Here is a 24,089-nt window from a genome sequence, read left to right on the forward strand (position 1 = left end):
GTGATTTAATAGAGCTGCTGGCCCTTAATGTCAGGGATAGGGAGCTGAAGAGACGGAGATAGGAAAAGAGAGTCTTTAAGGCAGGAGCTGATGCTGTGTGGACAGGAACAGGTTGACAAGGGCAGGGCTAGAACAGAACAAGATTGTGTGGGAGTAGAGAGAGAACTAGAACAGGAACAGGGTGACAAGGATGGAGAGACAGGACTAGAACAGGAACAGGATGGGGTAGACATAGAGGCAGAACTAGAACAGGAACTGGACTTTGAAGGTGTACAGACAGAACTAGAACAGGAAAAGGATGTTGTGGATGTAGAGACAAAACTAGAATAGAAACAGGACGGTGCGGCCGTAGAGACAGAACCAGAACAGGAACAGGCCTGTGTGGGCATAGAGACAGAACGTGGACTGGAACAGGATGGTGTGGGCATAGAGACAAAACTAGAACAGGAACAGGAAGGTGCGGGCATAGAGACAGAACTAGGACTGGAACAGACAGAGCTGGAGCAGGAACAGGATATAAACTAGACAAGGCAAAGTAAGGTAAGACAAGGCAAGGAGCAGATAGGGGCAAGATCAGGAAAGAAGTTAGGCCAATGTGCAGGCATTGGTGGTGAGGAGGACTGGCCTTATATAGGACAGGGTCAGTCCTGATTGGCTGACCACAACCCACCAATAAGGATGCTGAGGTGAAATGGCTAAACACTTGTGCCCATTCCATATCTAATTGACTGTTTTTTGAAGGTAATCTCCCCTTACTGATTAAAGAAAGGAGATCCATGGTATACACCCCATATAGGTACCATTGCACTTGAATTTCTTCATTAGATTCACCTTCATTACTATATATATTAACTGTCATAATAACTGTCCTGTTTTCTGCGGGACAGCTCCAATTTTGATTACTGAAATCTCCTGCATTTCTCTTTGACCTCCTGCACTGACACCAGAAAAAGATACACCATTTCTGAAACTTAATTAAAACAATAGGCTTTTTGGCAGAGCCAAGACTACTGAGTAGCTGCACTTCGATACAATTGTAACAATTTAAGATAAGCAGAGATACAATTGTAACTATATAATATAAGTAGGTCTCTGGGGAAACCTGAGACTCTCAGCTTAAAGGTCAATTTCAGCTTCATTAGCAAAACTGTTATAACACATAAACATGGCCCTAAAACTCTCAGAAACGTGTTCAAACTTTCATAACCTGCCAAATTTTGTAAAATGGACATGGTAATTAGGGGGTGTGGCCATATAACTGTTGTGATCAAAAATGTTTTGCAATGCTATGTGCAGATCATATTTTTGTCCCTTTTTCAAATGTTGGAAGGTATGTTAGGTGACTTTATAACCTAAGGTTTCATGCTTGGCAGTAACAGTAGTGATGGACGAATTTGCGCCGTTTCGCTTCGCCGAAAAATGTATGAATTTAGCGCGGAATTCGCGAAACGGCAAAAAATGTTGCCGCGAGTTTTCGCGGGCGTTTCGCGAAGTTATTCGCTGGCGGCGAATCGCGCGAATTCGCGCCTGGCGAATAAATTCGCGCATCACTAAGTAACACATATACATAAGGACAATCCAGGCGGTCATTTGGGGCCTTAATTACAAGGGAGCCCAGCACCAAGGAAAAGGAACATGGGTGAGACAGATCATGGGCAGGGCTGGGGTGGATTGGGGGAGCACTTGCTGATGATTGCCACTTTCTGCTCTCAGAGCACCTTGCATACTGCAGTTATCTTATTTATATATTTATGTTGAATGATTTTGATATTAATAATAATAATAAATTGAATGTAATAATAGCACTGAAATTATTGCATTGCAGGAAAGACCAAATAGATTTCCCCAACATAAAACAACTGCTCTAATTTCTTAACGCATGGAAACATCAATAAAACATTTTTCCAGCTTATCCCTTTCATATATATTTCCTTTGCACTATTTGTAAATTGTGAACATCGCAGAAATATATCATGTGAAATCCATTACTGTTGTCAGTGTAAGCCCAATGGCTGCGTGAGATGGCTTTTCCTAATGAGAATATCATTTTTACTCTTCTCTTTATGCATGTTCACTTTACTAATTATAAATCCATTAAATGACTTGGCTCTGCAATCACGACATGAAAAATGATATACTATGTACATTGCGCCTGTCTGCTGTGTTCTTCTTCCTCAAAATGTATTTTAAACTGGTTTAGTGCTTTAAAAAAACAATTGGTCACTGTCATTTTCGATACACAAAATTTCATTTTGAAATCCAAAAAATGTGGGTAAGTGTTATTGGGTTAATAACTGTATTAGATACTTTACTGTCTGGGCCAAATAGAGATCTGGTTTCAAAGTAGTTTTTAATATAGACAAGATTTATGTTTATTTTTAAGAGGCATTATAAGGAACAAGTACATATTTTATTGGAAATTTAGACTTTAGCCAGGATTCATTATTCGTGTTTTACTGTTTATCAAGTTTATAATATTTCCTGACATGGAGTTTTAGGCCCTTCCTTTAGGGCAGAGACACACGCTCAGATTCGGGGAGATTAGTCGCCCGGCGACAAATATCCTCTTCTTTGGCAACTAATCTACCCGAACTGCCTTCCTGCCGGCTAGAATGTAAATGTCTAGCGGGATGGCATTTGGAACGATTTGTTTTCCGAAGTCAGCCGAAGTTTCCTCGTGAAGCGACTTCGGAAAACGCTCCAAGTGCCATCCCGCCGGCGATTTACATTTTAGCCAGTGGGAACGCAGTTCGGGTAGATTAGTCGCTAGATTCGTCAACGGGCAACTAATCTCCCCGAATCTTAGCGTGTGTCTCTGCCCTTAATTAATGAACTTGAAATCAATCGCTTACAATCCGAGATTTGCATTCATTATTATTCAGAAATAAAAGCCATTGGTTACTGCAACGGGGCACATATGTCCAGTATTATTATATGAGCCCCACTGTTATTTCTGTTAAAGGGCCAGTATCTTAAAATCATGAGTAGAATTTAAATTTTGTGCCACTTTAGGCCACTGTTGTCGTGATGTCATCCTCGCACCTTGTGTCTCCACCCTTTTTATTTTGGGCAGGGCCCTCTTTATCTCTTTTATCCGCAGCATTGTGGAATAGGTTGGTGTGTTATAAATACATGATGACGTTTATATCCGCCCTGTGGTAAGCAATTACAGTGTTATATTATACAGAATGCTGTGTCATTACAGGTAGGTGATCTATACTAAACGCATTATCCAAAAAGCTCTAAAATATAACAATATCATGTCCTATAAAGACCTAGTTAAACAAACTAACCTTCATTTATTTGGCCACCCACTTAGTGACCAACAAACAAGGACCAGATTATTTGGTTCCTGATTTCCTTTTTCAATAAATATGCCTTGTAGACGAAAGCTGGCCACATACAGGCTGATTTAACCTTCCAACTTCACTAAGCTTATTAGACTGTGCATTGGGCAAGTCATACGTCTGCCCAACCAACTGGCCAGATACATTTGGTGAATACTGATTCAGACCATTGATGTGGTTCTCCCCTGACAATTGTTGCCCACATAGTAAGCCCAATTGGGGAAAGACATATTCATTTGGCAAACAAGCAGATATTTTTGCGGATTTCCAACTTTGAAAAGTGTACTCTAATGGGAAGTGAATGGTCTGTGTGTACCTGATTCTCTCAACAGTACTATATAATTAGCAATAATTGCAATATTTAAATGCCAGATAACAGCAAGGTGGCTGATGGTGGTGCATGTAATTAGGTTTTGGGTGCTTATTTTGGAGAGCTAAGGGCACTAATGAGAGAGTTTTTGGAGAGGACTATGTTCCTTTTAAAGGAGAAGTAAAGCCTAACTAAGTAGGTAGAAATGTTGTACATTATGTGCTTCTGTAACAGCCCAACACAACCACAACCCTTTAGCAGTAAAGATCTGTGTCTCCAAAGATGCCCCAGTAGCTCCCCATCTTCTTTTCTGCTGATTCACTGCATATGCTCTGTGCTGCTGTCACTTACTGAGCTTAGGGACCCACTCACAATATACAGTACACATAGAATAGAAATGTCACAATATAAGGCTGATTAGTAATTAATACAGATAATTACTACATGGCAGCACAGAAACCAGTGCAACTTGTATCAGAATTTAATAATCAGCCTTGTAGCACCAGCTTATATTACAGGCCAACCTAATTTTCTGCTTGATCCATTTCGATGACCACTAAGCTTAGCTTGTCAACAGCTGCTCAGAGCCCACTGAACATTTGACTAGCCCCAGACACTTTCCAAGATGGTGACCCTCTGCTTGAAGTCCTGGATCATTGCTGCTATTGAGAAGCTGAAACTTTAGGCTGGTGCAATAAGTTCAGTATATATAATATGGTACTTTTAGCCACATTCACTTTTAGGGTTTAGTTCTCCTTTAAAGGTTTATTACTACCTTGTGGGTGTAACAGCAGTGTCAGACTGGGATGCCAGTGGCCCACCAGAAAACCTTAGTCCGTGGGCCCACTTTCAAAACTACTATTCCTCCTCTCCTCACTCAACATCTTTATTCTCCTAGTCTTTTATATCTACTCACTATACTTTTTTCTTCCATTATTAAGCCTCTTTTTTTTACCACAAAGAAATAGGGAATGCTTGTGAAATAGACCAAATGGTTAGAAGCATGAGGGCTCACGAACACCTGGGCCCACCGGGAGTTTTCCTGGTTTCCTGGTGGGCCAGTTAGACACTGTGTAACAGCTAAGGCTAGTGCTGCATGAGGGTTTTTTTTCGTTCCACTTGTCTGTGCCAGCTCTTTTGCATGCTCTCATAAGCAATGTGTGAGCCTAGATTTCCAGACACATGGAGTGGATTTCAGCATAGAAAAGTGTGAGTATGCATTTTCGCACCAAAATCTTGCAGGCACAGGAGCAGGCAGAGGCCAGACAGTTAGCTTAAAAGCTGAGTCTGCTCATGTGCACTCAAGTATCATGTCTACATATAGTCACATGGAGTACAGTAAGTACAATAAGTACCATCAGCACTAACAGTACGTTTTTACAAGGTTGATTTTGCTCCCTGCACTATAATAATAAAGTCGAACCATTGCAGAAGGTAGATTCTTCTGTCACCATTTTTATTAGAGGTTCAGTTATAATGATCTGCTCTTAGAAGCCCAATCACGGAGATAAAGCACTTTGCATTGCAGATGAGCTAGAGCTTGCTTGCTACAATTTCTGCCCCTAATTAATATGTTTTGCCTGCATCATTAAGAAAACACATCCAGGAGAACAATATCTGCTGTCTCCCAAATTATACCGCACTTTTATGATTTTGAACAATGAATTATTAATACATTTTGCATGCTCCAACAGTTCCAATGTACATTCCCTTCTTGAGCTAACTTGCCTGGGTAAGTTCTGTTATAACTTATTTGCTGATGAAACTAGAAGAAAATCGAAAAGTTATTTTAAAACAGTTTCAAACGAAGGGGATGTAAACCCCAAAATAAAATTGAGCATAATGAAAGAAAAATAATTCCAGGCAACATTCCATCGTACATGCATAAAACATTTTCAGTGCTTTCAAGTGATCTGTAAATGGAATCGCACTTGCAAGCAATACCTGACTGTCCCTTTCTGCACTGCCGGTTCTGTCTCTTGAAACAATGTGGCAAAAATCAGCCTTGCATGCTTCTTCATGGGTCTTTTAATCAGCTGGGTTCTGCTACTTTGTTTTGAAAGTCAGAGTCACCAGTGCAGGGAACGGAAAGGGACAGATACTACTACCACTGTAACTTTGTAAATAACATACTTAAGGGCACCTGTTGGGCAAAAATATTATCCCCAACCCAAGGTGCAGGCTAATTAAAAAATTGCACCTCACCAGAGCTAGGCCATCCACACCGGGTGGGAGCTACTGGTGTGAGCGGCCATGTTGTGCATAGTGCATGCGCTTCTGATGTCACAAGCATGTGCCTAATGATAGTCATGGCATTCGTTCATTATGCGCATTCCCAACATGGCCATTCGTAACGGGAACTCCCTCCCCGTGCAGGTGTCCTAGTGCCGGGGGGGGGCAATTTGAAAAAAAAAAAAAAACTTCTGTTATCCCCCAACTGGAGAGTGGGCTCTAGTAGCCTACACCTTTGGTTGGGGATAATATTTTTGCCCAACATGTGCCCTTTAAAGCGATCTTAGAATGACAATTATTTTCATAAGGCAAAAATTTTATTTATTTTGTTTAATTAGGGAAAGTCAGTGACTACTCATTGCAGATTGATAATCATGCACAAACTGGAAGAGAGAGATATATTTGATCTGCTCTCTAACAATATGGGTTTTAATAAAAAGGAAGGGAGACCTTCATGGAGGATGTGGTATATTATGTCTGCAGCTACCTGCTCTCCTTCAGAAGAAAACAGAATGTTATGTGGCTCTAGGCAGTCCCTCAATGCACAGATCCTTAATAGGCTCGACTTTGTATTCGCAATTGTACCTCTGTATTTTTCCCACATACATTTACCAGAATGAACCAATTAAAGGGACATTGTTTCCCTTACTGCAATTTATTTCTCATACCATGTGTTTCACCTGCTATACAGACTCCCTATAGGATACAGGCTAGTTCTCAGCAGTGAAACCCAAATATCATTTGTATTGTTGACACTTTTACGTCACTCCCTTTGTATTCCTCAGTCCCCAAACGTGCAGTGCAACAGAAAATGTTAGGATTGTATTTTAATTGATTGGTACTATATGAGAAACTTACTGCTTTGCTTGCAGAAATGGTGCAAATGTTATTCTCAGTGTAGTCAATGTTATTTCCTCACATGCCCTTTTATTCTTTACTGTTTCTTGTTCAACATCTTTTATGCAAACTAAAACCCCTATCCCATTACTCATTGAATCCCAGCAGTGATGTAACAAAAGGGGGTTACAGGGGATGCTATTGAAGAGGGGCCCGGGGACCTCATGGGCACAAATAACCCCTTATTTCCCATTAGCAGTTTAAGAAAAGTGGCCAATCTACAACATAGATAGGGAAAATAATATTAAGTGGCCAATCACATAGGAGATAAGGGATATGAGTAGGACTGGTGGTAATATGAGTTGGGGAACCTGGAGATTGCCACCTTTCAGTTGAGAAGTGAACTAGGTGAGCTGGGGGATAAGTGGGCTGGTTGTGAGTGGAAGAATTTCTAAAGGGATACTGTCATTGGGAAAACCTGTTTTTTCCCAAAACGCATCAGTTAATAGTGCTGCTCCAGCAGAATTCTGCACTGAAATCCATTTCTCAAAAGAGCAAACAGATTTTTTTATATTCAATTTAGAAATCTGACATGGGACTAGACATATTGTCAGTTTCCCAGCTGCCCCAGTCATGTGACTTGTGCCTGCACTTTAAGGTGGAACTACTTTCTGGCAGGCTGTTATTTCTCCTACTTAATGTAACTGAATCAGTCTCAGTGGGACTTGGCTTTTACTATTGAGTGTTGTTTTTAGATCTTCCAGGGAGCTGTTATCTTGTGTTAGGGAGCTGCTATCCATTGTTCTGTTGTTAGGCTGCTGGGGGGGTGATATCACTCCAACTTGCAGTACAGCAGTAAAGAGTGACTGAAGTTTATCAGAGCACAAGTCAGATGACTGGGGGCAGCTGGGAAACTGACAATATGTCTAGCCCCATATCAGATTTCAAAATTGAATATAACAAAATCTGTTTGCTCTTTTGAAAAATGGATTTCAGTGCAGAATTCTGCTGGAGCAGCAATATTAACTGATGTGTTTTGAAAAAAAAACATGTTTTCCCATGACAGTATCCCTTTAAGGCTACATTTACTGTGAACTGCATTGTAGATAAATGTGCTATACTGGAAGGGTGGAAACCCCACATTAAAGTGATACTGACACTAAAAACTACTTTTTAAAATATGAATGTACATTAAAGGTTACCTATGGGTAATGCTGTTTTTTGCTGAGAGGTTTGTTTTTGTAAGTTATTGTTAGTTGAAGTTCCTAAACCTGACTGTTTTGCCAACCTGACTGTCCCACCTCAGCCTGTCAGTTAAAAGGGTGGTTCACCTTCAAGTTAACATTTAGTATGTTATAGAATGGCCAATACTAAGCAACTTTTTAATTGGTCTTCATTATTTATTTTTAATAGTTTTTAAATAATTTGCCTTCGTCTTCTGATTCTTGCCAGCTTTCAAATGGGGGTCGCTGACCCCATTTAAAAACAAATGCTCTGTAAGGCTACAAAAGTAATGTTATTGCTACTTTTAACTACTCATCTTTCTATTCAAGCCTCTCCTATTCATAGTCCAGTCTCTTATTCAAATCAATGCATGGTTGCTATGGTAATTTGGACCCTAGCAACCAGACTGCTGAAACTGCAAACTGGAGAGCTGCTGAATAAAAAGCTAAATAACTCAAAAACCACAAATGATAAAAAATGAAAACCAATTGCAAATTGTCTCAGAATATCACTCTTTACATCATACTAACAGTTAATTTAAAGGTGAACAAACTCCTTTATGGTAGTGGATAAGCCGTGGCATGAACAAGAGGGTGACTGCACAAGAGCCTGCCCCCTGATGTGGTTTGCTAACATCATCAGCACTGTCCTGCCTTCTTTAACAAATCACAGAAGAACCCAGCTGCAACATTTATATCATGACCCATAGGTTTCTAATACTGCTTTGTTAGACAAATCTCTGACCAGCACTAGGAATGTAACTATACAATATGATAGGCCACCCCATGCCTTTAAAGTAGAATGTTACTTTAAGGGGCATATTTATCAAGGGTCGAATTTCAATTTGAAAAAACTTCGAAATTCGAATTCAAAAAGACCAAACAAAATTGAGTTGCAGTTTTTTTTGGTTGAATAGGTCAATTTCTGATTGAATAGGTCTGTATTTGTCCGAATGCAAATCATACAAATCAAAGGAATTGACTCCAAATAGGTTTTAGGAGGTCCCCCGTATGCTAAAACAGCAATTCGGCTGGTTTAGATGGTGAATGGTCGAAGTTGAATTTTTAAAGAGACAGTACATGATAAATTTCGATATTCAAATTTTTTTTCAAAATCGAATCGAATTTGGACTATTCTCTAGTCGAAGTACATAAAAAATAAGAAAATTCACCTCGACCTTTGATAAATCTGCCCCTAAGTGTAGTCCTAGCAACACTGCAGAAGGCACCCCTAAGGGCATACTGTACATGTGCCGTGTACTGAATATTTTTAATAACGGGAAGGGCACATCAGAAATAGACTTTGCCAGTTGACTACACCATTCTTGACCATGTTGGTCACCTTGTGGTCCTAGTTTGGAAACACAATCAGCTGATGGCTCAGGGGTCACCTGGCTGCCATGTTCATAATAATTCTGACCCACCAGAATCTTAAAATTCAGCAACAGGACAAGGAGCAGTTACATCCACCTCCAGACAATTCTTTGCATAGTTGGTACAGTCCTACTGTTATAGCCCAGTCCTGCAACCATTAATCTGCTATTCCTCTACTCTATCATTCTACTCTGTAATACATCTACAGGTATTCTATTCTATATTATAATACATCATTCTGTTCCAAGTGTTTCTGTTCCTGTGGGGAAATAAATACACAGAGACATTTTAGAGGAAATATCAGTACATATATCAATCTATAAATTGATTATTGCCAAGGACACCAATCGAAACCCTTTACATGAGGAATGATAAAACTTACATGAGGAATGATAAAACTTCAGCAGTTAAATACTGTATACTATAGCAACTGTTTTGGTTGTTGACAGATTCTGGGAGAGGTGGTTCACCAAAATAATTGGTCTGAGTTTGATGCCCCTTGTTGCCAGGCAGCACTAACAGGGCATTTCTGCTGTTCCTTTTGCATCTTTGATAGTGGAGAGATGTGTGAGGCAAATAACATGGCAGCACAGTATAGCTCATTTAAAAAACCTGTTATCCAGAAAGTACCAAAATATGGTGCCATCGGGTTCTTGATGTTATCTACTTTCTTTGGCTGATGGTGAATTCAAATAAATCTGTACTCATGATAAAAGTAAAATTTCTGGCCTGAGGTTTATGACATAACAGGGGGCAGGAATGAAGATATGAGAAGTGAATTGCCAGCTGGGTGGGTAAGGGTAGTGGGCAACTGGGTGAGTGTGGCTAATCGCTGGGATAGGCATTGGGGCTAATAGGGGAGATAGGCATTGGAGCTAATAGGGGAGATAGGCATTGGGGCTAATAGGGGAGATAGGCATTGGGGCTAATAGGGAGGATAGGCATTGGGGCTAATGGGGGGATAGGCATGCTGGGGCTAATAGGGGGATAGGCATTGGGGCTAATGGGGGGGATAGGCATTGGGGCTAATAGGGGGATAGGCATTGGGGCTAATAGGGGGGATAGGCATTGGGGTTAATAGGGGGATAGGCATCGGGGCGAATAGGGGGGACAGGCATGCTGGGGCTAGTAGGGGGATAGGCATTGGGGCCAATAGGAGGGATATGCATTGGGGCTAATAGGGGAGAGAGGCATGCTGGGGCTAATAGGGGGGATATGCATTGGGGCTAATAGGCGAGAGAGGCATGCTGGGGCTAATAGGGGGGATATGCATTGGGGGGATAGGCATTGGGACTAATAGGGGAGCTAGGCATGCTGGGGCTAATAGGGTGGATAGGCATTGGGGCTAATAGCAGGGGTAGGCATTGGGACTAATTCGGGGATAGGCATGCTGGGGCTAATAGGGGGATAGGCATTGGGGCTAATAGCGGCATTGGGACTAATTTGGGAGATAGGCATTGGGGCTAATAGGGGGGATAGGCATTGGGGCTAATAGCGGGGGTAGGCATTGGGACTAATTGGGGAGATAGGCATGCTGGGGCCAGGGGCGCTCCACCAATGAGGCGAGTTGAGACACTCGCCTCAGGCGGCAGCGCCCCCCTGGTTACCAGGGGCGGCAAAAATGCCGCTCCTGGTAACTAAGAGCCGAATTTCCGGTTTTCAACCCGGAAATTCGGCTCTTCTAGTGCAGAGAGCGCAATTGCGCTCTCTGCACTAGCGTCGTGCAGCGCCCCGACCCCCTCCTGCGCAGAAAATGTGAGCGCCGTGAGGAGGGGTCGGGGCGGCAATGGAAGGCCGCCTCAGGCGGCATAAAGGCGCGGATCGGCGCTGGCTGGGGCTAATAGGGGGTGAGGCATTGGGGCTGATAGGGGGAGAGGCATTGGGGCTTATAGGGGGATAGGCATTAAGGCTAATAGGGGGAGAGGCATTAAGGCTAATAGGGGGATAGGCATTAAGGCTAATAGGGGATAGGCATTAAGGCTAATGGGGGGAAAGGCATGCTGGGGCAGACTGATAAGGAAATACAATTTACAGGCAGAAAACTAATAGCAGATGCCATGGTAAAGCAACCCTATTGGCTTTTTTAAATGCTTTTTATTTTTTTAATCAGCCATAAGGAATGCTGCTCCCAATGACACAAGATCCTGCAGGGAGAAAAGTCCAGGAGCAAAGCATTGTGGATACTAGATGCCATACATGTGTATATGAATGTATTGGTAGAGAGTAATTGCCTATTTGTAGGTTATTAATGCCAGCGCTACCTGTTATGTATGATGTGTGTAAATGGGGGGGATTTATGTAATTAGAAATCAAAGAATAGCAAAGGCATTTCCTGTTGTGTTTCATGTGTCACTAGTCTCTCCCCCTCCCTCCTGCTCTGGCGCAGTCTCCCTGCTCTCCCTGTAGTCCCAGTCAGTGCTGGCAGCTCTCGGGCTCTCTCCAAGGCGGCTCAGCTGCAGCAGGTCTCCTCCTCCCTCTCCTCAGCATCCCTCCATCCATCCGAGTCATTGCTTGCAGCAGGCAGCCCTCTGTCCAACTCCTGCGCTGTATTCGTCGGCAGGATCATGTGGAACCCGGGGGGCACCTGTCTCATCCTCCTGCCCCTTGTGCTCCCCATCGCCTGGGCACAGGGAGACGGCAAAGAGGTGGAAAATACAGGCAATTTTATGGAGGATGAGCAATGGCTGTCCTCTATTAACCAGTACAGCGGCAAGATCAAGCACTGGAACCGCTTCAGAGATGTAAGTGCGGAGGGGCGGGGCAAGGAGGCTCGAGGTTAAACTGAGGCAAGTGCAGGGAGACTAGAGAGGGGCACTGCTGTACGGGTGGGAGAAGGGGACATACCTAGGCATGATAGGATGGCAGCACAGGGGGGATGGAGGGGAGGAGGAGGGGCATTGATACGAGGTACAGGGGGCAAGACTAATAGTTAGAGGGGGGCAGGGATCCACCTGCCTGGGGGCAAGGAGTAAGTGGGGGACATGGCTGGAAGCAAGAATAAAATACAGTGACCCCGCAGATTGGTACAAATGCAGCAGAGATTATATTGTGTGCAACTAAAAGGGGCTGTTTGGCACTGGGGGAAATGGAAGGTTATAAATACAGTATATAAATATATATCATTTGGGTCTCAAGGATGAGGCAGATCAGAGGGAGAAATGGTCAATGTAAAGAAAATACAGACTGTAAAGCTGGCCATAGATGCAAAGATCCGATCGTACGAATCATCGTACGATCGGACTTTCCCATCTCCCGACCCGCCACTAACCATTCAGATCAAAGTCTTACCAGTCAGATAAGTTAAAGAACAGATCAGCAATGTTCTGCCCCTGACAGCAATCGTACGATATCTATGTCCAACCAAAGCTAGTGACAGTCTCCCACTGAAAATCGGCAATACACGCAGAGATATTATCGGCAGCCGACAGAAATTTTCTAACCTTCTCCGATCGACCAAACGACCGATCTCCGCCGGACGAAAAATGTCGAAACTCTCCACACACGGTCCGAAAATCGTACGAATCCTTGATTCGTACGATCAGATCTTTGCGTCTATGGCCAGCTTAAGGCTGGGACAGGAAAGTATGTCTGTGTATTTGTATGTGTATGTATGTGAATAGGAATATTACCTGTACACTACTGCAAGTGTGAATACTGAATAGGAATATTACCTGGGCACTAGTGCAAGTGTGAATATTGAATAGGAATATTACCTGGGCACTAGTGCAAGTGTGAATACTGACTAGGAATAGTACCCAGGCACTAGTACAAGTGTGAATAATGAATAAGAATAGTACCTGGGCACTAGTGCAAGTGTGAATACTGAAAAGGAATAGTACCTGTGCACTAGTGCAAGTGTGAATACCGAATAAGAATAGTACCTGGGCACTAGTGCAAGTGTGAATAATGAATAAGAATAGTACCTGGGCACTAGTGCAAGTGTGAATACTGAATAGGAATAGTACCTGGGCACTAGTGCAAGTGTGAATACTGAATAGGAATAGTACCTGGGCACTAGTGCAAGTGTGAATACTGAATAGGAATAGTACCCGGGCACTAGTACAAGTGTGAATAATGAATAAGAATAGTACCTGGGCACTAGTGCAACTGTGAATACTGAAAAGGAATAGTACCTGTGCACTAGTGCAAGTGTGAATACCGAATAAGAATAGTACCTGGGCACTAGTGCAAGTGTGAATACTGAATAGGAATAGTACCTGGGCACTAGTGCAAGTGAGAATACTGAATAGGAATAGTACCTGGGCACTAGTGCAAGTGTGAATACTGAATAGGAATAGTACCCGGGCACTAGTACAAGTGTGAATAATGAATAAGAATAGTACCTGGGCACTAGTGCAAGTGTGAATACTGAAAAGGAATAGTACCTGTGCACTAGTGCAAGTGTGAATACCGAATAAGAATAGTACCTGGGCACTAGTGCAAGTGTGAATAATGAATAAGAATAGTACCTGGGCACTAGTGCAAGTGTGAATACTGAATAGGAATAGTACCTGGGCGCTAGTGCAAGTGTGAATACTGAATAGGAATAGTACCTGGACACTAGTGCAAGTGTGAATACTGAATAGGAATAGTACCTGGGCACTAGTACAAGTGTGAATAATGAATAAGAATAGTACCTGGGCACTAGTGCAAGTGTGAATACTGAATAGGAATAGTACCTGGGCACTAGTGCAAGTGAGAATACTGAATAGGAATAGTACCTGGGCACTAGTACAAGTGTGAATACTGAATAGGAATAGTACCAGGGCACTAGTGCAAGTGTGAATACTGAATAGGAATAGTACCTGGGCACTAGTGCAAGTGTGAATACTGAATAGGAATAGTACCTGGGCACTAGTGCAAGTGTGAATACTGAATAGGAATAGTACCTGGGCACTAGTGCAAGTGTGAATAATGAATAAGAATAGTACCTGGGCACTAGTACAAGTGTGAATACTGAATAGGAATAGTACCTGGGCACTAGTGCAAGTGTGAATACTGAATAGGAATAGTACCTGGGCACTAGTGCAAGTGTGAATACTGAATAGGAATAGTACCTGGGCACTAGTGCAAGTGTGAATACTGAATAGGAATATTACCTGGGCACTAGTGCCTGTGTGAATACTGAATAGGAATAGTACCTGGGCACTAGTGCAAGTGTGAATACTGAATAAGAATAGTACCTGGGCACTAGTGCAAGTGTGAATACTGAATAGGAATAGTACCTGGGCACTAGTGCAAGTGTGAATAATGAATAAGAATAGTACCTGGGCACTAGTGCAAGTGTGAATACTGAATAGGAATATTACCTGGGCACTAGTGCCTGTGTGAATACTGAATAGGAATAGTACCTGGGCACTAGTGCAAGTGTGAATACTGAATAAGAATAGTACCTGGGCACTAGTGCAAGTGTGAATACTGAATAGGAATAGTACCTGGGCACTAGTGCAAGTGTGAATAATGAATAAGAATAGTACCTGGGCACTAGTGCAAGTGTGAATACTGAATAGGAATATTACCTGGGCACTAGTGCCTGTGTGAATACTGAATAGGAATAGTACCTGGGCACTAGTGCAAGTGTGAAAACTGAGTAGGGATAGTACCTGTGCCCTAGTGCAAGTGTGAATACTGAATAGGCATATTACCTTTGCACTAGTGTAAGGCTATGTATTGTTGAGTGTGAGCAAGTGCAGTGGTAAGGATTTATGCACTAGATGAGAGGGAGAACATACTACCTTAAAATGGAATACAGATTAAAAGCCTTGGATGTGAAAGTGTGTGGGCATAACGATAAATGCACTAGTACAGTGCCGAGTATGAGAGAAAACACATCCTGAACAGATAGCCGGTGGTTTAAGGGTTAGTGTGCAGGGCATACAGTATATACAGTTAGTAGAGCAAGGTGGCATGGCGAGCAGGGGTGGAACTAGGGGTAGGCAAAAGAGGCACATGCGTAGGGTGCGTGAGATGTATGTGCAGACATGTACTACACATGGCAGTTAAGGTCTTGAAATGATAAAGTAAATGGTTAGAAGTGTATGTGTTGGACAGAAGGACTGTTTTTGGTGGTGTTAGAGTGTATATGTAGGCAGAGCTAGTAGTACTACACTGGACAGTAGAAGGCATTGGGCTGATAGTAAGGATACTGGATAGAAGGAATTTGTATATACAGGTATTGTTAATTGCTGTTGGGCGGTATGATTTTGTGCTGGTGGAATAGAGGGCAAAAAGACTGAGCAAGAAATATACTGTATGTGTAGATATTAGCTGTATTAGAACTTGATCGGTGGAGGATGGGAATGGAGGGTGGGTAGACCTCACAAGGCTAGGGTATAAGGTATTGTACTGGCACAACATAGGGATAGAAGACTTGTGTAGAGATGGTGTCATAGGCTGGGGGAAAGAGAAGAGATTGTTCTTATAGACAGCTAAAATAATAGGCTATAGGTGATGCTGGTTTAGATAAGTAAGAGATGATTAGATGAAGGTCATACTTAATGCAGCATCAATTCAAGTGCTGGTGGCTTAGTACACACAGAATATAAAGGTGGGAGGTTGGTATTGTATATACAGAAAGTGTAGTATATAAGAGGGTATTTAGGGAGAATGTAGAAAAGATGTACACAGGCGCATGAGATCTATGGAGAATTGTACAGAGAGTACCCCATAGTACCACATGAGTAATGGCAGTGGAAAAATGGGACTAAAATGTGTAAAACTTTGGGTGATGTTAAAGGAAAACTAAAGAGGTATTTCACTAGAATACAGGGGAGGTGATTGGGATTTAAGTAGTAAGACACTTAGAATTAGAATTAGTGACTCTGGAGAATAACCACTGGAATACATTTCAAGACACGGCTTGGGGGGCTGATTTTCAACTCCCAGCATCCCACTGGTGCTGGCAGTTGCAATTCAGCAGCTGGAGGGCCACAGTTTAAACACTAGTAATATATACTTCTCTATGATGTGCTGTGCAGCCTTGAACCTCTGATTTTCAACTCCCAGCATCCCACTGGTGCTGGCAGTTGCAATTCAGCAGCTGGAGGGCCACAGTTTAAACACTAGAGCCACACCAAAGTCTTACAATTAAAAGAGAAATTTATACTAGTAATATATACATCTCTAGGTGGCCTGGGTAAATAGCCCCTGTATTCTAGACTAGAAAGGTGACATACTGTATATATAGAAGAATTAGTACCATAGATCTGCAATAGCTCGATATTACTACAGAGGTTTTTTTTTTCTATAGAAATGTGCCACCTCTGAATCTATGGAACTGTAGGTTCTACTTACTTGCAGTTATGTTTGTCTGTACCGTTCTGCATTAAGCAGGCACAGCATCCAGGTTTCACTTTGGATCTGGCTGTAACCTACTGCAAGTTTTCCTTTGGGACAAATTAGAATTTGCAAAATGGAATGTAGTGCCTTGTCTTTGTCATTTTGCCTCTAAGTCAACAGAAGAAGCACACATTACTGCTTACACAAGCTGCAGCTAGGACAATTGGCTTCAAATCTGAATAGGCAAATTAAGCTCCTGTTTGCAATGTCAAACACATTTGTATCAGATTGTTTGTGAATGCAAACATTTATGGATTCTGCGCATCCATGGTTTTTATACACACATAAAGTAAACTTGATTTGCTAGTTTGTGATTTGATTTGCATTTCATGAAGAAATTGTGGCAGTGGAAGATTTCATGAAAGCTACTTTAAAAGAAAAGTTTGGAGGCACAATAAGTTTGCAATGATTTGCAAGTCAAAGGACAACTAACCCCCAATAAGAAAAGCCCCATCTACTACCCTAGATAGTCCCCCTCCCTGCTTCTTGCCCCATAGTGCATTATTCCAGAAAGGGTCTCTGGACAGCATGCTCATTTATTTAAAGTGCAACAGAGATCATGGGTGCCGTCTTCCGGGTGTTCAGTCTTCTTCTGTAAGGGAACAAAGTATTTGGAGCAGTCCAGTCAAGAGGATCAGAAGGAGACCCGGAAGATGGCGCCTGTGAGCTCCGCTGCGCTACTCTGCATAAATAAATTAGCATGCTGTCCAGGGACCCTTTCTGGAATAATGCACTATGTGGGTAGGAAGCCGTGTAGTAGATGTGGCTTTTATTATTTGGGAGGGTTAGTTCTCCTTTAAAGGGCAGCTAAAATCCTAGGTGTGTGTTGTTTAATTCCTCTCATGGCAGCCCTATGCCAATTAAGAGAAACCCTATTTACCTTCTAGGTTTCATTAGTGTATACCCTGCATGCAAAATTCACTGTTTAAGGGTATGGGGTACTCTAAGCATGTGTGACTATGAAGATTTTCATTCATCCAGCTCATGGTATATCTCATACAAGTAACTGGAAAAAAAACAACTGGACTTGCCGAGAAATTATTGAAGAATTATTTGAAGTAGTGAAACGTCTTCAATAATTACTCAGCAAGTCCAGTTGTTTTTTTTTTTAAATTACTTATATTAGATCTAAGCATGTTTGTACCAGTACTCTCCTTTCCTGGTGATGCACCCCCATGGGCTACATCCTTGAAATACTTGAAATAGAGCACTGAGCTGGCAGAACCCAAAAGTTACATTAAGTGCCCAGAGGACCCTTTCTGAAAGGAGAACTAAAGCCTAACTAAAGAGGTAGGCTAGACATATCTTACATTGTATTTTGGGCTTCTACCAGCCCAAGGCAACCATAGCCCTTTACCAAGGAAAATCTGTGTCTCCAAATATCCCTGCCTCCATAGCTACCGATCTTCTTTCACTGCACATGTTGTGCGCTGCTATCAGTTACTGGACTTAAGGAACAACTCACAATATATTGTATTTACAGAATAGAAATGTCTTAATATAAGACTGATTCGTACTTAATACAGATAATTACTATATGTCAGCTCAGAAACCAGTGCAATTAATATCAGAATGTAATAATCAGCCTTGTAACTTCAGCTTATATTAAAGACACACCTCATTTTCTGCTTTTAAATTTGTAACAGCCCCTAAGCTTAGCTTTTCAACAGCTGCTCAGAGCCCACTGAACATGTGAGTGTCACAGACACTTTCCAAGATGGTGACCCCCCTGTGACAAGTTTAAAGTCCTGGATCATTGCTGCTAGAGATTCTGAAACTTTAGGTTGTTGCAATAATTTCAGTACATAAAATATGGCATTTTTAGAATTATTCATTTTCAGGGTTTAGTTCTCCTTTAAGTGACATAGAGGTGCTGGTGGTTGGAATTAGCATAGGAACCCGATACCATATAACCTTTGATTCTTTCAGACTGTAGTTGTCCTTTGAATTGCAGATGAATCAATGTAAGAGCAGATCTAGCTATCAGCTCCCTGCAGCACCAGATATCCGACCCCAATTGTATTCTTGCAATCTTGTGGGATCAGATTTTTATAAGGGAATTTTCCGCTTCTATCCAGTTACATATCTGGGAAGTGTGGCTTTCTTAGCACCGTGAAGCCTAACTAAGCAGAAGAGAAGAGGACTTTTCTTCCTTTGATTGTCAAATATTGTGAATATATAATGCTGGCATCTATCCTCAGGAGACATTTGATTTCAGTCTAAACAGCTGGTGCTGCATCATCACATATCATTATAATATTACATTGTTTCTCATCATATGCAGGCTGGATGGAAGCAGGAGTTGAGTGTGGCGCAGCAGATTAAATATTAACAATATGGGTAGGATCTAGTCCCGAGTGGCCAGACCCCCCAGTTTGGCAGTATATTACTTTTACTGTTATACTTTGATTTTCAGTTCTCATCATGATGTAACACATCAGAATGTGTCAAAGAAACAGACAGCAGTGAATTGCACACATATATTATTAGTATTCACAGAGATGTAAATAACAGGTTCATGTGTTTAGCAGTTTGTATAGAGCACAGCTGCGTAACCTGTAAGAAGTTTTGAACGACATTACCCATCATCCCGCTCAGTGGGTGTTGAGAGTTGTAGTTCTCTATAGCCTTACCTTACCCAATACCTATCCACAGATACAGAGCACACTGCTCTTAGTCGGACAGACGGGTTTTCCCTTTAGCAATTTATTGGGATAATTACTGCAGCACTTAGCTTTCTCCTTAACACAATTTCTCTTAATAGCCTCCTGCTTTCTGATCAATACTGTATTATCTGTCTTTGCTTTAACTCATAGCCTGTATTTGGCTTGTTTGTACTTTACAACATGTTGATCAGCCCCTCGGTACAGTGCATGACTGCACAATACACTATATTAAGGGAGATTGGCTCCTGCTTGTATTTACTTAGGAGCACAATTACCCAAGAAGTCAATACACTCAAAGGAGGAACTAATAGGTTGTATTTCTGCTGCAACTTGAAAAAGCACCTCTCCTAGCTCCATACTTGTATCCTTCTATCTTACAGTAATTCACACATTATCAGCCGCTGTGAAAAGCCTTAGTAATATCTAATAACGTACACAATAATTGGTTCCTTATTTGACATACAGCTGTCAAGATTTATTAGCTTGAAAGGGCAATTTAAGCCCACCAAATTGTGTATAAACTCACAAAATTCAAATTTATCAAGTTTTTTTGAGCTTGTAAACTCACAAATTTGAGTTTTCAAGGTTTTTCTCATGATTGTATTCAGTCGAGGTTTTTGTATCGGATTTTTTAATAAAACAGACGTTCAAACCTCAAAAATTACATTTTTGATAAATACGCCCATAAGTTATCAAACTGGATCTGATTGTTTTGATTGATTAGAATAATTCTGCAGAATTCCAAAGGACATTTCATGTGTGGTGCCAGAAAGTGGTAATGAAATGGTTTCCTATATGATATGGGAATTGCCTTGGACCTTTCAGAGGCAGCCAATACATTTCTTATTCTACATTTCTATTTTAAAGTATGTTCAGTCAACCCCAGCCATAGGGTTCCATCTGAGGAAAACAGCGAGTCCTAATTATGGATTAAAAGCACTGCTAGCATTGCAGCTTCTGGAAACATCCCTGCTGAGTACAGATGGATCAATAAAGAGAATTAATAATAACTTTTTCCATTTATTTCTTGAGTCTGGTTATCCATGGTCTCTGACGTTTGGGGAAAAATACATATTCTATATCTATATATCCATAACCAGTTTTTGCCCCAGGGCTGGTATTAGGATGGGACAGCCAGGACTGCTGTATTTCAAGCGTGAATTGCCACAGGTAGCCAAATTATTTTTAATACAGCAATTGCTTGGCCCTAGCCATTAGTTGGATCTGGCTAGTATTTGACACTCCTTACAGGCAAGACGATTACATAGGGTTCACTGCAACAATTTTGCTGCATGGAGCCCCAAGATTTTTATGAGGGGGTTATCCTTGGCCTTGCTTTTCTTTGCTTTGTTGTATTTTTTAGTGGAATACTAAATTTGTATTGTCCTTGTGCATTATGTATTCATTTTGTGGCAGAGGTCTTTGCTCTGCCACAAAACTGATACAGAGATATTCACCATATAAATGAATAGTTCACCTTTATATTTGTTTTGTTTTCGTATCATGGGATGTGTGATTCATTTTCTGTTTTTTGGATTATTTATCTTATTTTCGGCATCACTCCAGTTTGGAATTTTAGTAGCTATCTGGTTACAAGGGTCTAATTTACCCTAGCAGACAGCTAGAGGTGAATAGAAAGATAAGTCATAATAAGTAACAGAAACAATAAAATTGTAGCCTCACAAAACAATTGTTTTTTGGCTCAGTGACCCAGCTTGAAAAGCTGATACCTATTTGCCTCCTCCAGCTTGACCCTACTGAATACAGTGCCGCCAAATTCCAGATGCTCTGTATTCATGCAGAGACCACAAGGGTGTCTAGAGTGAAGCACTCATTCTATTGCAACATCAGCAATGCTACACACATTCTGTTGTGCAGCCATTGACCCCCATATGTAATAAAACAAAAAAGTTTGCCCAAGATCAGTAACCCGTAGCAACCAATAAGATACTTGCTTTTAGACAGATGACCAGTAAATGCTTTTTGATTGCTTGCTATGGGTATTGTCCCATGGCAAACTTACAATAGTGCCTTTTATTACATAACCACCTTAGAGTTGTATTTCCTCTGAAAATGTGTGAATATTCTTATTTTTAAGAATGGACCATGATACCCATACGTAAGACTCTAAAGTGTCCTTAAAGGACATGTCAACCCAAAAGAAATGTTTTTGCCTAATAGAAAACACAATTCTAAGCAACTTTGCAATATGAATTTATTAAACATTGTTTGTTCTTTAACAGTTATTTGTAAATCTAATTGCAGTTGAATGCAGCATTTGCTTAACTGCTGGTTGTTACTTTTTATACGTTGTTGCAAAAGTCAATCTCCTTCGGCAAGACAGGTCTGCCAGTCCGTTGGCTTATGTTACATTGCAGCCATAGAAAATTTGTAATGAATGTATATTGCAAAGTTGCTTAGAATTATGTTTTCTTGTATTAGGCAATATTATTTTTTGGACTGACTTGTCCTTTAAACACCTTTGAAGTCAGTAGAACGAGAAGGAGACCATATTTCCACGTGGAGCTAAAGACAAGTAAACTGCAGGTTTGTCCAAAAAGCAATTACAATTGAATACCTAGGTACTAGATACAGGGCTCCAAATTATTTTCTGACATGTAGCCTGCCCAGATAGGCAGGTATAAAAAAGAAAATAGCCCAACCTTGCATAAGGCAATTGTCTACACCTTATGACCCACATAACTAATATTCTAACTATTTATAAACAGATTAAATAATTATACCCGAAATTGGTTTTATCTGAGTTTATCTCAGTGACACAACACAGGATTTTGGCTACTGGAAGAAACATTCACTCTGTAAAAAAAATTTTTAAAACATGTTATGCACTTTTTCTTTATAAATTGAGCCCCTGCACCTGATCCAGCAATTAAACAAATGGAAGCAGAGAATGTGATGCCCATTGTATTGATTACAGACCCTTATTCGGTTGGCCAGACAACAGATCATTCAGGCGTCTCTCGGCTCCTTTTTGCCTGTTAACATATTGCAGGGAAATGTAGTTTTCATCTAAATATATGGAAGAAATAATTGAACACAAATGAAACATGGGCATTTCATTTGTATTTTGCATTCAGCAAAGCCTACATATTTGGGATTTTACTGTAAGCCTTGCATGTTACTCTCACTCACAATCATGTACAAACTGTACAGATCATACGTTCATCAGCTTCCTAAAAAGCTACTTTCATGTGGAGGTGTGAAGGGGAAGAGAGGAAGGCAGTGTGAACAAAAGGCAACAAAAAATTGCACCTGAATAGGGAGTAGGGAAGTAGGACTTCCCTACTCCGAATGGTGACAAGTCCTATCCTCTACATTAAATATGAAGCTTAGCATGGGAGTCAGTGTCTTTTTATACTAAGAGGAAAATGTTTATTCCATAGCCCTAATCATTCCCAGTTAAAAGCTGCTACTTTTTTTTGTCAAGGAGCGATCCAAATGGACAACAACTTGATCGTCTCCTGTTCCCTGTATCATGGCCTTTATGCACTATTTAAAAATAAAATTTATAATTGGCAATGTATGATTTTTTGTCAGCTTGACTTGTTTAGGTCAGCTTTTCTGCAGACCAACACCTCTGCCCAAATGATACTAAGACCATATGTGGCTTTGAGTTGTGGCTAAACTAATGGATGGAAAGTGATATATGGGATGTTTAATTTGCACGTCAGCCCTTGAAACCAGTGAAATGATTCAGCATTTATCTAATGAAACAGAATGGAATTCTTATTAACTAAAGTGGACAAATATGCATAATTTTGTCAAAAGGCTTTTATATTTTTATAGTTTCAGGTAGTGCTTAGATAATGATTTATGGATGTTAGGGTACTGCCTATTATCAATACAATATACATACAATTTATAGGTTCATTAATATTTTAAATTCTCGTTCCTGACAAATAGTACACAAGTTTGATTTATATATCTTCACATTATCCTAGATTCTGCCTTGTCCTTCACTCCTCATCCAGTCACTTATTAAATCATGTCACGTTCACCTAAGGAACATATCCAAAATACGATCATTTATAACCCAACCTGCCACCAAGATTATTATTCACTCTCTCTCATATCACGTCTACACTACTGTATCTCTCTATTAATTGGCCTTCCCCACCAGAAACTGTCACCTTTCCAGTCCATAATGAACTGTGCCGCCAGGCCTATACACCTCAGCACCGCACCTCCTCCGCCATGTCACTCTGCCAATCCCTTCACTGGCTTCTGCTATCTTCTAGAATTAATGGCCATGACATTCAAAGCACATCATAACTCTGCCCACCCTACATCTGTGAACTCATCTCTTGTCTCTTACTATGCTTCCCAACTGACCTGCTCCTTAACTCTTCTCTCATTACCTCCTAGCTCGCATTCAAGACTTTGCAAGGGCTGCACCCCTCCTCTAGAATTTTCTCCCTCGGTCTGTCCAACTTTCTCACAACCTTTCTGCTTTCCAAAGATTTCCTAAAGCACACTTAATTAGAGAAGCCTACCCTCATTCTGTTTAGCTACCAAATGTAATACCATATGCTACATCTCTCACCTGCTTACTTCTGATCTTGCCCACTCCCACACCTTGGGTCTCGTTCCCTTCCCCTTTACATTGTAAGCTCTTTTGCTGTGGCTTTAATAACAGCCAGTTGCCACTAGCCTCCAATTATAAAGATGGTATAAAATACAGCAAGGCACAACTTTAAAATGGTTAGTTACATGTCCAAAATAAGACTTAACCCACTCCCAA

General features: G+C 41.1%; 1 protein-coding gene across 1 annotated transcript in view; it reads left to right on the forward strand.

Annotated features, from left to right (window-relative positions):
- The first annotated feature begins 11,880 nt into the window (after positions 1-11,880).
- Positions 11,881-24,089, forward strand: part of spock2.S (SPARC (osteonectin), cwcv and kazal like domains proteoglycan 2 S homeolog) — an 89,233-nt gene continuing 77,024 nt past the window's right edge. Inside the window, 1 exon segment of the mRNA NM_001092823.1 lies at positions 11,881-12,064. Coding sequence (NP_001086292.1) covers positions 11,888-12,064 — 177 coding nt within the window. The 5' untranslated portion in view covers positions 11,881-11,887.

The sequence above is a fragment of the Xenopus laevis genome, chromosome 7S (assembly GCF_017654675.1).
Source record: "Xenopus laevis strain J_2021 chromosome 7S, Xenopus_laevis_v10.1, whole genome shotgun sequence".
In the NCBI taxonomy this organism is placed as follows: Eukaryota; Metazoa; Chordata; class Amphibia; order Anura; family Pipidae; genus Xenopus; species Xenopus laevis.